The 15,425-nt window shown below is 38.4% G+C and overlaps 1 protein-coding gene across 1 annotated transcript in view; it reads right to left on the reverse strand.

Moving 5' to 3' along the window:
• Positions 1–15,425, reverse strand: part of dph1 (diphthamide biosynthesis 1) — a 109,782-nt gene that overhangs the window by 42,969 nt on the left and 51,388 nt on the right. Inside the window, exon 4 of the mRNA XM_079885152.1 lies at positions 489–610. Coding sequence (XP_079741278.1) covers positions 489–610 — 122 coding nt within the window. The remainder of the gene's footprint in view (positions 1–488; positions 611–15,425) is intronic.

Consider the following 15,425-nt stretch of genomic DNA (forward strand, 5'->3'; position numbering starts at 1 on the left):
GTGTGTGAAAATCCCAGTAACTGAGCAGATTGTGAAATACTCAGACCGGCCCGTCTGGCACCAACAACCATACCACGCTCAAAATTGCTTAAATCACCTTTCTTTCCCATTCTGACATTCAGTTTGGAGTTCAGGAGATTGTCTTGACCAGGACCACACCCCTAAATGCATTGAAGCAACTGCCATGTGATTGGTTGATTAGATAATTGCATTAATGATAAATTGAACAGGTGTTCCTAATAATCCTTTAGGTGAGTGTAGTTTTATACAATGAAAGTGAATGTTGACCAGGGCCTGTCAAGAATAACAAAAATGCACCAAAACAAATATCATAAAAGTTTGCATTCCACAGAAGAAAGCAAGTCATAAGAGTTTGGCAAGAGGGTGAGAAAATAATGAGAGAATATTACATTTTAGGTTAACTACCCCTTTATTTCGCACATGAATAGTGATTGTGTGTGTGTGTGTGTCTGTGTGCGCATACTCACTGAGACAACTGTGCCCATAATGCACCATGAAGTCGGCTCCCAGAGCGCGTGCAGTGAAGTCGTCCACGCAGCAGGCCCCATATGTCACATCTCCCATCACCAGAGTGTCCGCCTCTGTGAATCTGACAAACAACAATCAACCAATCAATGACCTTGATCACCACCCTATTGCAATTCAAATCTTTCAGGCCTCAAGTAAAATGACGGGTCCACACAGTTGGCAGATCAATCACTCTCAAGCGGAAATGTCACTCAGACATCCATGTCTCCAGTTAAGTGGGCTCCCGCTAGCTGTAAACTGATGCACAGTCTGGGAAAAAAAACAACATCTAGAATAACCTTCAGAGACAACAAAGCGCTGGACAATGATTAACATAAAAACTTTACTGATGGTCGAGCGTCAAGTTCCACGCTAAAGTTAATAGCTATGGTTTGCTGCAAGTAGTAAGCTGGTGACCAAGAGATTGCAAGTGGTGCTATGCATGAGCTATCACCATTGAGAAAGTCACTAAACTTGTGCCTGGTTAATTAACACTGTGCCATAACCAATGATGTCTAAAAAAAATCTGGAAAAAGCTGTCTGTTAGCATGTTAGCATTCCCAATTATCCAAATTGCACTTGCTCGGTGCAAAACCCCTCAGAAATGTGTCTGTTTACATTGGAAGCAAAAATGCTAACAATGTGACACATTAACAGCCAATCAAGACAAAATGTATGTTTTTATGTGGAGCAGAATTATGGACCAATTAGATTTTATATTTTCTAATTACCCTGCACACATTTTCAGTAGTATATGTATGTAAATGAAACAATATATGTTCCACAGAATTCGCAACCAAGTGTCATAGAAAATGTTTAAATCAGCAAAGCATAAAAATAAAATGCATGTATATGATCAGAAAATGTGAGATATAGCACTGCCATTGACCCAATAAGGCCAAACTCTCACACTGGCCCGCATTCTTAAAAAATACATATGTTAAGAGTTGAATAAGTATACTATGAAAATACAGATATTCAGACGCAGCTTGAGAGGAGACTTGCATATAATGCAAGTGACGCAATAACTTGTGCTATTTTTACCGATATGCAAAAAACACAGCTAAGTAAAAAACTATGTACTATTTATATCTAAAAATTTAATTTAATATCATACAAAACAGTTTCATAGCCAGCATTAATTCAACCGGTCACTGGCTGATGTGTAAAACACTCTGAATGCAAGAATTTAAGTATCTGCTAAATGACTTTTTACTATGTAACTTCCTAAAAAAGTGACTGAAGGACATTACTGAGCCTCCATGTCCAGCAAAGCCCACTCTTAAGAAATGCTGCAACAAATTGTCCTTGGCTTCCTTCTTTCACTTTGTAGGACAATGACAAGCATCCCAGAAAGGTGGATCTCTGAGGAGCCGTTTGAAGAGCCAACGATCTGTTTTTGTTTGCTTCGGCAGGGGTTGTGTTAAGTGTTAGCACATCTATTGACTGGCTCACTGCTGCTGCCTCTCCTCTGTGTGAAATTTAAATGCAGGATAAACATGAGACCGGAGCACATAAATTATGAGTGAGAAAAACGAGAAAGAATGAATATGCAAGGAGAAGAAAGGAGGGAAAAAGAGAGTAGAGGCTGTTGTATGGGAAGCTGGCTGTCTGGAAGCAGACACATTTAGGACAGGAATTATTAATAGAACACAGGCACATTTTTTTATCTTTTTGAGCACGCACACACACACACACACACACACACACACACACACACACACACACACACACACACACACACACACACACACACACACACACACACACACACACACACACACACACACACACACACACACACACACACACACACACACACACACACACACACACACACTTCTAAACCCTTCCACCTGATTCACCTTCTAAACTGAGACTGAGCTCTCTTAAAGTGGCCAATACAACACCATGGCACATTGTACAGTCTGTACTGATCGCTCTGTCTGGACTGTTCACTGGACTTTTTCCTCAGTTTATCAGTTTATTATGTAGTCATTTACCTCTATTGCGAGCCAAGCACACCATCTGAAGTCGACTTTTTTTCCCATTGCTAAGATTTTTTTGCCCAACATGTCCCGGTTAAATTTCACCAAAAAGGGTCAATTGCAAATTTATTTCTAGATAGATGTAGCATCTGAATATATTAGACGTGCATTTATTCTATGCGATCTTCCGGTCTTTGAGCGCCTATGCTTGCGCCACTGTAGTCAAGCACATGATCGACTGTGGATCGCTTATGTGGATTTATTGGCTAATAAATAATTAAATAAAAAAATAAAATAAAAAAAATGCACAAATAACATGTGTCATTTTTTTTTGGAATCAAAACTGAATTTTGCCAAAAGGCAATGGGTTTGCAGAACTGATTGCACACATTTTTTACTGCAATAGATTTAACAAATACATGAATATAACGAGAATCACCACTGAGAATAATGGGACTTACAAACAACTAAAAACAAAAAAATGCATTATGGTAATGAAAACTAATTTATAATTATTTATATATATTTATATATATTTATATATTTATATATATATATATATATATATATATATATATATATATATATATATATTTATATATATATATATATATATATATATATATATATATATATATATATATATATATATATATATACATACAGTGGTGGTCAAAATTGGTGGCACCCCTGATAAATATGATAAAAAATGGCTGTAAAAAATAAATCTGCATTGTTTATCCTTTTGATCTTTCATTAAAAAAATTTCACAAAAATCTAACCTTTCATTGAAGTAAAAGAATTGAAAGTGGGGGTAAATCACATTATAAAATAAATGTTTTTCTCCAAAACACGCTGGCCATAATTGTTGGCACCCTGTTATTAAATACTTTTTGCAACCTCCTTTTGCCAAGATACCAGCTCTGAGTCTCCTCCTATAATGCCTGATGAGTTTGGAGAACACCTGACAAGAGATCAGAGACCATTCCTCCATGCAGAATCTCTCCAGATCCTTCAGATTCACAAGTTCATGTTGGTGCTTCTTCTCTTCAGTTCACTCCACTCATCAGGTCAGGGGACTGGGACGGTCATGGCAGAAGCTTCATTTTGTGCTCAGTTACCCAATTTTTGTGTTGATTTTGATGTTTGTTTTGGACCGTTGTCCTGATGGAAGATCCAACCACGACCCATTATAAGATTTCTAGCAGAAGCTGTCAGGTTTTGATTTTTTATCTGTTGGTATTTGCTAGAATCCATAATACCATGTATCTGAACAAGAAGTCCAGGACCTCCAGCAACTAAATAGGCCCACAACATATAAGATCCAGCAGTGTATTTAACCGTAGGCATGGGGTACTTTTTATCCCTGTTTGCACCAAACACATCTGGTGGGTTTGCTGCCAAAAAGCCCTTTTTTTGTTTCATCTGACCACAGAATCCGGTCCCTTTTGAAGATCCAGTCGTGTCTGACAACTGAATATGCTGGAGTTTATTTTTGGATGAGCGAGGAGGATTTTTCTTGAAACCCTCCCAAACAATATGTGGGGATGTAGGGGTTGTTTGATTTTTTTTTAATAGGCTTTCTGACCCTCAAGACTCAAGTAATCTCTGCAATTCTCCATCTATGATCCTTGGAGAGTCTTTGGCCACTCAAACTTTCCTCCTCACCGTCCATTAAGACAATATAGACACACGTCCTCTTCCTGGCAAATTCGTAACATCTTTAGTTGATTATAACTTCTTAATTATTGCCCTGATGGTCAAAATGGGGATTTTCAATTCTTTAGCTATTTTCTTACAGCCACTTTCAACAATCTTTTGCTGCACATCAGAACTATATTCTTTGGTTTTCCTCATTGTGATGGATGATTCAGGGAATTTGGCCTTTGTGTTTCCTTATATTTAAACTCCTGTGAAACAAGAAGTCATAGCTGGACAATTTCATGTTCCTAGTTACCCTGGTGTACTAAAAAAGGTAATACATACATATATGTGTGTGTAAAAATTAAGGAAAATAAAAATGTATAATGTGTATAATATATATATATATATATATATATATATATATATATATGTGTGTGTGTGTGTATAAAAATGAAGGAAAATAAAAATGTATAATGTGTATACTATAAAACAAACTGTGCCTGCATGCCACACAAACACACACCTATCGTCTCTTCATAACACACTGCCTGCGTTTGTGTCTCATGCATGGCTTACTTCGGTAACCCAGTGCCCCCAAACACACCCTCTCTCTTCACACACAGTTATTCTCATGTGAAGGACGCAGGCAAGTAGCCGTTGCTTGTAAAGCTGAGAGAGATGGATGAGGAGAGCTCATCTGGTAAATAAATATTTGCTGTGGTAGATTTGATTCGCTCATCCTTTCTCTCATCAAGGTCCCCCTCTCTTTCTGCCCATCTGCTGCACGTTTGCGCATACACATTCATGAGTGGGTGGAATCATCACCAGCCCAAAACGATAAGATGCACACAAATTAAATGGTTCAGAACAGTACATATACAGTGGCACCAAAAGTATTTGGAAACTTAAGTCACACTTAAAAATGTAAACAAAATATCAAACTGTAGAACTGCACAGAGAAGCCACACTGAAAACTCACAGTATCAAAATCCCATTCCTCATGTTGAACATAAGACATGGATGAGGAGAGGTTGACTGTGGATGTTCAGAAGCAGAGAGTATATGAAAAATCTCTAAAGTTCCATGAAATTCACAATTTAAAGGGACAGTTTACTGAAAAAAAAGTTGATACTTTGAAGCAGGGCCGTGACAACCATTGACAAAATGTTATATTCTTGACATTGTTCTGTTGCACTCCATTGTTGTAAGGATGACATAAAGTTTTAAAAGAGCCTCAGCACTCTAACTGCGCTCGTCAATGTCAAAATGACTGAAATGGCCAATCAAATCAAAGGAGGCGGACCTTACCGTTCACAGAAGACGAGTCCGAATTCCAATGCGACACTTTCATTTAACAGCGAAAGAGGCCGTGGTAAGCCGTAAGTAGCTAAACATTTAATATCTGACAACTGTTTTATGATAGAAAAGTTCAACAACCAACAGAAATATGTAGTGATGCAAACTACTCAACTCTTCTATGTTATTTCATCACTTTGAATTGAAAATATGCTATAATTTTAATCATGTAATTCATGACTGAATGTGACAAGACAAGAAATGTTTTGTGTTTCTGATGAGTGAATGTGTACATATTTTTAAATACAATTTTATTTGCAAATAGTTTAAATCAATTACTTCACAATTAGGCCTAAAAAATGATTTTATATATCATTAATATTTCTATTTCCTTAAATCCCCTTTTAATCCTATAATTATTTAATTCCTTTACAATAAAAAGACCAATACCCCCCTACTATGATTAATTTTAGATTTGTTTAAATATAATGAAATATATACTGAAAAAAACTATAATCTAAACACTTTTGTTTTTGCCCCCATTTCTTATGAGCTGAACTCAAAGATCTAAGACTTTTTCTATGTACACAAAAGGCCTATTTCTCTCAAATATTGTTCACAAATCTGTCTAAATCTGTGTTAGTGAGCACTACTCCTTTGCTGAGATAATCCATCCACCTCACAGGTGTGGCAAATCAAGATGCTGATTAGACAGCATGATAATTGCACAGGTGTGCCTTAGGCTGGCCATAATAAAAGGCCACTCTAACATGTGCAGTTTTATCACACAGCACAATGCCACAGATGTCGCAAGTTTTGAGGGAGCGTGCAATTGGCATGCTGACTGAAGGAATGTCCACCAGAGTTGTTGCTCGTGAATTGAATGTTAATTTCTCAACCATAAGCCATCTCGAAAGGCGTTTCAGAGAATTTGGCAGAGTACATCCAACCGGCCACACAACTGCAGACCATGTGTAACCACGCCAGCCCAGGACCTCCACATCCAGCATCTTCACCTCCAAGATCGTCTGAGCCCAGCCTCCCGGACAGCTGCTGCAACAATCGGTTTGCATCACCAAAGAATTTCTGCACAAACTGTCAGAAACCGTCACAGGGAAGCTCATCTGCATGCTCGTCGTCCACATCGGGGTCTCGACCTGACTGCAGTTTGTCACCGTAACCGACTTGAGTGGGCAAATGCTCGCATTTGATGGCTCCTGGCACTTTGGAGAGGTGTTCTCTTCACGGATGAATCCCAGTTTTCACTGTACAGGGCAGATGGCAGACAGCATGTATGGCGCCATGTGGGTGAGCGGTTTGCTGATGTCAATGTTGTGGATCGAGTGGCCCATGGTGACGGTGGGGTTAAGGTATGGGCAGGCGTATGTTATGGACAACGAACACAGGTGCATTTTATTGATGGTATTTTGAATGCACAGAGATACCGTGACGAAATCCTGAGGCCCATTGTTGTGTCATTCATCTGCGACCATCAACTCATGTTGCAGTATGATAATGCACTGCCCCATTTGGCAAGGATCTGTGCACAATTCCTGGAATCTAAAAACATCCCAGTTCTTGCATGGCCAGCATACTCACCGGACATGTCACCCATTGAGCATGTTTGGGATGCTCTGGATCGCCGTATACGACAGTGTGTTCCAGGTCCTGCCAATATCCAGCAACTTCGCACAGCCATTGAAGAGGAGTGGACCAACATTCCACAGGCCACAATCAACAACCTGATCAACTCTATTCGAAGGAGATGTGTTGCACTGCGTGAGGCAAATGGTGGTCACACCAGATACTGACTGGTTGTCAGACCCCCCCCCCCCTGTTTATCCATTCGTTCATCCTTTAGACTCCTTCAGATTTTTTGTTTAGACGGTCAAGGCAATAGTCTTTGCCTTGACAAACTTTACATTTCTAGTTAAAAATGACACTTACCGTAGTTATATTAAATTTAAATTGATTTTAATCTACTTAATTAAATGCAAATTGCAATCACAACTTTAAATTCGGTTTGCCACTTCAATTCAAATTCAATGCCTTACACACAGCACACATAAGCAGGATCCAAATATAAATTCTGGCAAATCTGTCGCTGGTAACGATGACTACCCCAGCCTGCGGCAACAAAACACGTGCAAAACCTCATTGTCAGGTTTCCTTATTTGCGCAGTGTATCCGATTAACAGACTAAGGGGGCTTGCGGATGAAAAACGGAAATACATTAATATAAACTCCGAGTGTCAGATTACCGGAGCTTGTGCAAGAGCGAGATATAGTGCTTTCTACCTGGGAATGACGCTGTAATTATTGGAGCAGGAGTGTGGATCAAGTTCGTGCTTCCGCTGGGACTGAGGCTCAGAGCGAGTAAGATGAGGGGTTTTAGTCATGATTAGTGCTTCGCACGCCCCTCCAAATGCTGACCGCAGGATAGAAGAGTCACTGTCAGATATGGGCCCCGGTCTGCTTGTTACTGAAGCTCTGCTATTCTTCCATCGAAATCAAATCCACTCTCTCCCTCTTTCAATCATGTTATCTGGCTCCAGCTACATCTGAGCTGAAATGTCATTAAGATGCAATTAAGATGTAGAAATGTCTGTGATCTCAATAACAGGGCTTGTTAATTAGTGTCTCTGTAGCAGCCAGTTTGCACACAAAACAGTCAGCCAGCGACACACTCACACAGAGCGGATCATAATAAAACAAAGTGAATAATAAAATGTATAACAAAAGTAATAAATTATATTGAAAAAATACATATCATAATCATAAAAGTGTTTAATTTGTGCTTTAAATCCTAGATTTTCAGACATTTGGACTCAGCTAAGGCCTGGGACTCCCTGTCAATGTGATTGTTATTGGATGGTCTAGTTTCTCTCTGACACATTCTCATAAACTCTACAAACAGTTCATGTGTCTGTCTCTCTGTCATGTCTCCCTTCCTCCTGTCTCAGAGTCATGCTCCTGCAGGACCGGTCAGCATCTCTGTGTGTCTCTCACTCTCTCAGTTAATGAACATTAGGGTGTGCTGTGTCTAGAAGCGGATCCATCCGTTTCAAGCTTTTCCTCCTGTCTCTCAGAGGTGAAATCTTTACTTGGCTTTGACAGGACTTTCATCAAAGCTCAGCGTGAGCGAGGGGCTGCTGGCTCAAAGCTCTCCTGTTTGTGAACGCTGGAAGAAAACAGATATTTCTCTTTGGCTACTTAAAGCCTTCAAATGCAAATGATTTCAAATAAAATGTGCCTTTTTATGACCGGTAACTATATAGAATATAGCAGCCAAACAGAGCTAGAGAAGTGATAATTATAATTATAAAAGGATATTTTCGGAAGACATGAGAAATAGAGCCAAGTTATGACTTTAAGATCTTTAATCTTTAATGTTTGAATCATAATCCCTTATCATGAAACATGCAAAGCTTAAATTTTGATTATTGAATAGTGTGAACAAACAGGCCGCACACATGACGCATCAGTGTTATAAAGACACAGTAGAGGCATTTGCCAGTCCAGCTGCTTTTCTATGCAGTGAAAGAACGCTTTTGGAAGAGAGCTCCATTCTAGAACCGTGGAATTACTTCCCTCTTATTTATATCACTGTCAATCATATTAAAATTTTACATTTCCAACACAGACTCACCATATTTACACAAAACAGATACAAATCTAGATATCCCAATTATGAGATATTGGACCCATAATGTATTTGGATACTTAAATCAAACTTAAAAACATATGCATTCACAACAGCAATCTTTTTTAAACAAAGTGGCATTTGTTTAATGAAAAGATAGCACAAGTACACTCTTCGATGAAAATAATGAAATAGCTTTTAAAACACAATAAAACATAACAAAACCAAAACAACCTAATAAAAGCAGAGGGAACAAACTACCCTGTGTGACCTTGAGGGGAAGTAACTAAATACATCTAAAAAAGCACTTTGACACCAGTTGGTTATAAATCAAAAATGGCTCAGAAAAGGGAAGTTAATTCTAAGAATAGATCTATCATCATTGTTTGTAAATGCCTCATTAACTAATGCAATGATATTCGTTGATTTTTAAAGTACCACTGCAGTCAATAATTGTATCCCTTAAAACTAATCTTTGATAGTCAAAATGGCATATTTAAACATTTTTTTCCTGTGAAAATAATTTCTTCATGTCTTAAAATAGCTTGAATGTAACTCTACACCCTTGCTTAATTTAGTACACGTGATTCATGAATATGCAAATTAGTCCCGCCTCCACTCACTCGCACCAGCTCAGACTACCTGATACACTTGCTCAACTGTAGTAAATGCTACACAATGGTAAGTGGAAAAATTGGTTTATTCAGCCATATATGTTTAAACCATAAACTGATTCAGAAGAAGAGAAAGAGCGAATTATACAGGGTCGTCTACAAGTACGTGTATCAGAATGGTTGTTTTGTGTATCGTTCTCTAAAACATCGGACACATAACGGTAATTGATATGATTAGCCCTTGGCTTGACTACGTTAATAAACAGCTAAAAATGTATTGTAATCATGTTCCCGTTCCCCATCTGAGAGTCAGACACGCATCCTTAGAAACGCTTTCATAGAAAGTCAGTGGAGAAAAGCTTTGCCCCAAACGTTGAAGGGATTGGTTACATGTTTGTGACGGTAGGAAAAAGGGGCGGTTTCAAACTACGTTTTTGAGACTGTCTTTGGTACACTGCAATTTTAAAAAGAAAATACTCAGCAATGGTGTCGACTGATGAACTTGGTTTGTCTTAAAGCATATTAAAACGCTCCATAGACATATAAACAACATTAAGAATTTTATTTTCTTTAACTGTGACTGAAGTGTCCAAAAAGTTTTTTGGGCCAATGTGCACATCTTTAAAAACACATACAATAGGAATGAAAGCCCTTGTGTTGTGTCAGGTTGTGGATGAAAGCCCAGAACACAAGCCCCTGAGTGATTCAACACTGCACCCTCTGCCCTGTTTCAATAACTCAGATTGTGTGTGCTTGTGTGTTTAGCCTCTCACATCACTGAGCTCAGTTAACATAAAGACTAATATTAGATCAGTGACGAGGGGTTGCCACAGAAAACCGTCCCTTTGGACTTTCCATATCCCATCCCTGTTCCCCCAGTCTACAAACTACTCCTGAACCACTTAGCAGAGCACAATACACACCAGCCCACACAAATCACATTACCTATACCTTCTCAACCTACACAACAGAAAGAAACTGCCCTAAATCTGCTCTGCAAAGCCATAAAAGTCCTTATTAGCAAAGCTACTGTGCTTATTTCTCCTTTTCGACATGATACGAACCGACCAGTGTCAGCGTGATTTATGAAAGCAAGAATATTCTAATTGTCCAGCTGTGTGCCTCTGTGGACTGAGGTTTTCTCAGACTAACTCAGGAGCTGAGATAATGTGGGAGGGTGTACAAGATGAGCGGGTATGTGTTTTGCTCATTTGATGAAAAGCCTGAAAAGCTGGCCTCAAAACCGCTTAGTGGTTTTCTTCCTGTGTGAGCAGGTCTCGGTGTCTGGAGGGGATGCATCATTGGCTGTGTGACACCGTCTATGAAATCCTGTTAGTGCCACTTCAGGGCAGAAATCAGCCCAGGAGAGAGAGACGCTCTGTTGAGGATGCCAGGATGCCCGTCCCACAACACCCTCAGGCCTCCCACACACACTCCTGATATGGAGGCATGACCTGAATTGAACTGTCTCCGAGCTAGTATTTCAGAGTGCCTTTGTTAAGAGTACAAGAACTGATTTGTTAAATTATTATTTAATATTTTTAGAATTTATTAATTAACGATTAAGTATTAAATAATTAAATACATTTATTTAAGGAACCCCAGGTGAAAAAAATCTGACAAATGCATATCACCCTTCTTCTGAAATCTGAACATAAAGCCAGGTTCAAAATTCACCATGTTTTTATAAATAAAATGTTGTTGTGCAACACCAAATGATATATGAACAAAAACCTTCAGAATATACATAGGAAAATATTTTGAAGTTCGGTGTATGCACGTGCTACTGAAATGGAGATAAACTACTAAAGAGAGGAAAAGCTCATTTTGAGAAAACAGCCAAAAATGAAAATTCTGTCACTAACCCTCATGTCGTTCCAAACCAATAAGGTGAGTAATTAAAGACAGAAATTAAATTTTTGGGTGAACTTACCCTTTAAAGGTATGTATTATAATTTAAGTCTACAGATAGAGAAAGTGCAATAAAATAAACACTTTGTATTTTGGATGTTGTCAGTCCACTAGTCTGAAACAACACATTGTGATGATAATGTGAGACAAATGTGTTGACATCCCAAAATGGACCAGTGCATGAAAAAACAATGTTTTTGCCTGTAGTGTCTTGCCTTAAATTTATTTTAATTTGTACATTTTCTTGTTGCCATTTTTAGTGGAGCTTTCTGATTGAAACATTACCATTACTATCGCTCATAGCATTTGTCTGTTCAATACAACAATGAACCTAACTAACTCAATCTCACACCACATAAATAATACCTCAAATCACATGGTGAGCTATTCATTTTCTAAGCAATCTGACAAATTTTGTCTTGCGGACAACAAAATGGGTGAAAAAAAAAGAAGAGAGACCAGATTCATGTAAGACTCAAAATACTCTTGCGTCAGTAGGTAACCACCTAGCAACCATGCAGAGATCCTTAGTAATCACCTAGTATTGTCCTAGGAACCACACAGTTTGGCATGGTAAAGCATGCAGAAATCTAGTTATTTTGAAAACTTACTGCAGGTTAGATTCAAACTCATGATGGCACCCATGAGTACAAGAGTTCAATGCACTTACAGCACGAATCTGACTATTTTTCTAATTTAATAAGACATGAACACAGCCTTTTTACCTGACCTAATTCAGTCAAGCCAGTGTGCAGTTATATAAACTGGGGGCAGCAAAACGATATGCCGATGCGGTGTCATTTTTATTTTAGTCCTGTTTTTTTTTCGTCACCCCAAACCTGTCGATAGAGCAAGCACAGTGTTCACCGGTTACCACTACAGGATTCCAGCCAGGTCTATGACACGCATCAAATATTTGAGCACTCAGTCTCTCTCGCTTTCTCAGAGACAGTAAAAGTGATGCATCATCTCATGAGAGCAGTAAGAGAGAGGCAGGTGAGCATAGTAGAACAGAAGTGCGCTGGTGCATCAGTACATGAAGAGCTGTCACAACATTCTGTATAGACACACACATACAATTGCATACAAACAGACGTGATGGATCCATGAACATATATGAACAGCCATTATACAATAAATCTCTTACAGAGAAATAAAAATTCAGTCATCATTTACTCAACCTCAATGTGGTATCAAATCTGTATCTATTTAATTAAAGTCAAAATTTGGAACAACATCAGAGTGAGTAAATGAAGATAGAATTGAATATGTAACCCAGTTAGTCATCAAACAACACATGGTGTGTCATATCTGCTTTGGTGGTAAAATAATTTTATTTTACACTATTCAAAATTTGTATTTAAAACGGCAAAAGTTTAAATCTTCATGAAACAGGAGCTGCGATAAGTCTTTTCTTCCGTATTGTCTATTCTATCCCTATTGTCCGAGTGAAACAGCTTCTCGAACAAGAAAAAAAAAAAATGTAGGATGGGATATGATTTTGTCCATCAGGAATTTATTGAATCATTGGATTGTCATGGTTTGCTATTGCTGTGATCTCATGTGAGTGACAGATTGTCCTGCCCTCGCACCAATAAACACGTCTTCAGAGAAGGGATGTTGTTGCAAAAGGGACGGAAGGTATTTTGATTAAAGATTATCAGGGCACAATTTTAAAAAATCATTATAATAAATACTGCAAAATTCCATAAAAAAAGACTTCACTGGGATTTTAAACCACTACATCTATACTAAAATGCAAACTACCATGTCATTGTTCAATAAAATATTGTAACTATTTTTAATGTGATACTGATATTACAACTTCAGGAACAAGAGCTCTTTTAAGTATTACCAGCTCTTGGCTCATTTTCTATTCTGCTTTTAAAATGTAAGAAAGACGAGACACTGCGATCTGGTCACCCAGTATAAGGAAAAATATTCCAAATGAATTATTCTATTGAGATACACTAAAAATCGTACATTTCTCTGCCCAAATCCTCCCCACTGACATCTCTCCCAACCCTGTTTGTTTCGAAGGCTTTATTTTATCCTCTTCACCTCTTTTTGTTTTATAGTTATATTTTTGGGCATTTTCGCTGTTATTAGATAAAGGGCTGTGTATCACCAATAATCTGGCGACACTACATCTACACTTATCACGATACAGGGGTTACAATACAATATATTTCAATATATTGCAATTCTGTAAGAAAGGCGATATATTGCGACATTTCTTGTTTTTTTTAGGAAGAAGATCTCATTTAAATTTTTTATTTAATTTAATCAAAACAGCATCTGCATTTATATCACAATTTTTTGTGCAATCTAAGTAAAGGAAAAATAGTAAAGTGTTTGCAGGATTCTTTAGGTGTATAAATAAATTAAAGCTGCTTGCTTTAAAGCATTATATTGTATAAAGTGCTATATAAATAAATGTGACGTGACTGGGATGTTGAGTTGCAGAACTCGTGCAAACATATCATAGCTATGATCAGATGCTTTCTTAAAGGGGGGGTGAAATGCTCATTTTCACTCAATCTCCTGTTAATCTTGAGTACCTATAGAGTAGTATTGCATCCTTCATATCTCCAAAACGTCTTTAGTTTTATTATATTTATAAGTGAAAGATTGACTGTACCGAGTCTTTCCGGAAAAAAACGAGCGGCTGGGGGCGGGCCGTGTGGGCGGTGTGCTATAGCTGTGCTAACTGATCTAACAACAACACAGAGAGACATTTGAAGTAGTTTACTCCCCGTGACTGCTCGATCCTTAAGCATTAGACGATCTGCAAATAAGTCGATCTGGGCTTTGTTTATAAAACAATCATCGTCGAAATGCAGGGAACAGAGTCGTGCACAACCTCCGTTGATGCTTCGAAAAAACAAACTCCATCCACTATTCCCTTAACGCTGGGTTCTTTGGGAATCTGTGCAGGGTTGTCTTGCCCTGCCAACCAAAAACCCACTTCTTTGGTGACATTGACTTTCCTAAAAGCCGAGCATAGCGCTTTGAGGTAACGTACTGCTTTCGCTCTCTTCTCTCTCTGGTCTGCGAGTGCGCGCGCGGCCGCGGAGAAGTGCCCTTAGGACCCATATAAGGAAATTCCGCTCTATCTTACGTAAGACAGAGCCATACTCGAAAAAAACTTTCCGAAACTTGTGACAAACCGGAAGGAGTATTTTTGGAACAAAAATACTCCTTCAAACGTACAACTTAACTTTTGAAACTTTGTCCATGTTTAGCATGGGAATCCAACTCTTTAACAGTGTAAAAAACTCAGTATGCATGAAACAGCAATTCACCCCCCCTTTAATAGTTTTTTAACCACGATCCTTTCTGTTGTTATTGAGAGGAAAGCGTGCAGGACAAATTTACATATTTTATCTAAACGCTCAGCTGCCCGGATGGCATCGGGATGTTAAATGAGCTATTATTGTATTTTAGCATGGCTTATTTTGCAAACAACATGACTCTTGTAGATCTCCTTAGTGGTTTCTTTATAGTGAAAACCAAAATGAAACCACACTTCAGCCGAAAATCGCGGCAGGAGCTGGTATAATTCTATCGTCTTGTGAGCTGGGTTTGCTAATGCTAACGCTAGCGATGCAGCCTTGAGCTTTTCCCCATACCAGTTCACGTTCTGAGATAACACAGCCATCTAGGAGTTGATAGTGTTTTTAAGAATCGATACAATATCGCCAAACATATAGCAATATTTTTTGATATTTTCTTACACCCCAATTGGATTGGACAGTCAAGGAGAGAAAGGAATCGATAGGGGAGCAGAGAGAGGCACAG

The sequence above is a fragment of the Squalius cephalus genome (assembly GCF_949319135.1).
Source record: "Squalius cephalus genome assembly, chromosome: 11".
Classification (NCBI taxonomy): domain Eukaryota; kingdom Metazoa; phylum Chordata; class Actinopteri; order Cypriniformes; family Leuciscidae; genus Squalius; species Squalius cephalus.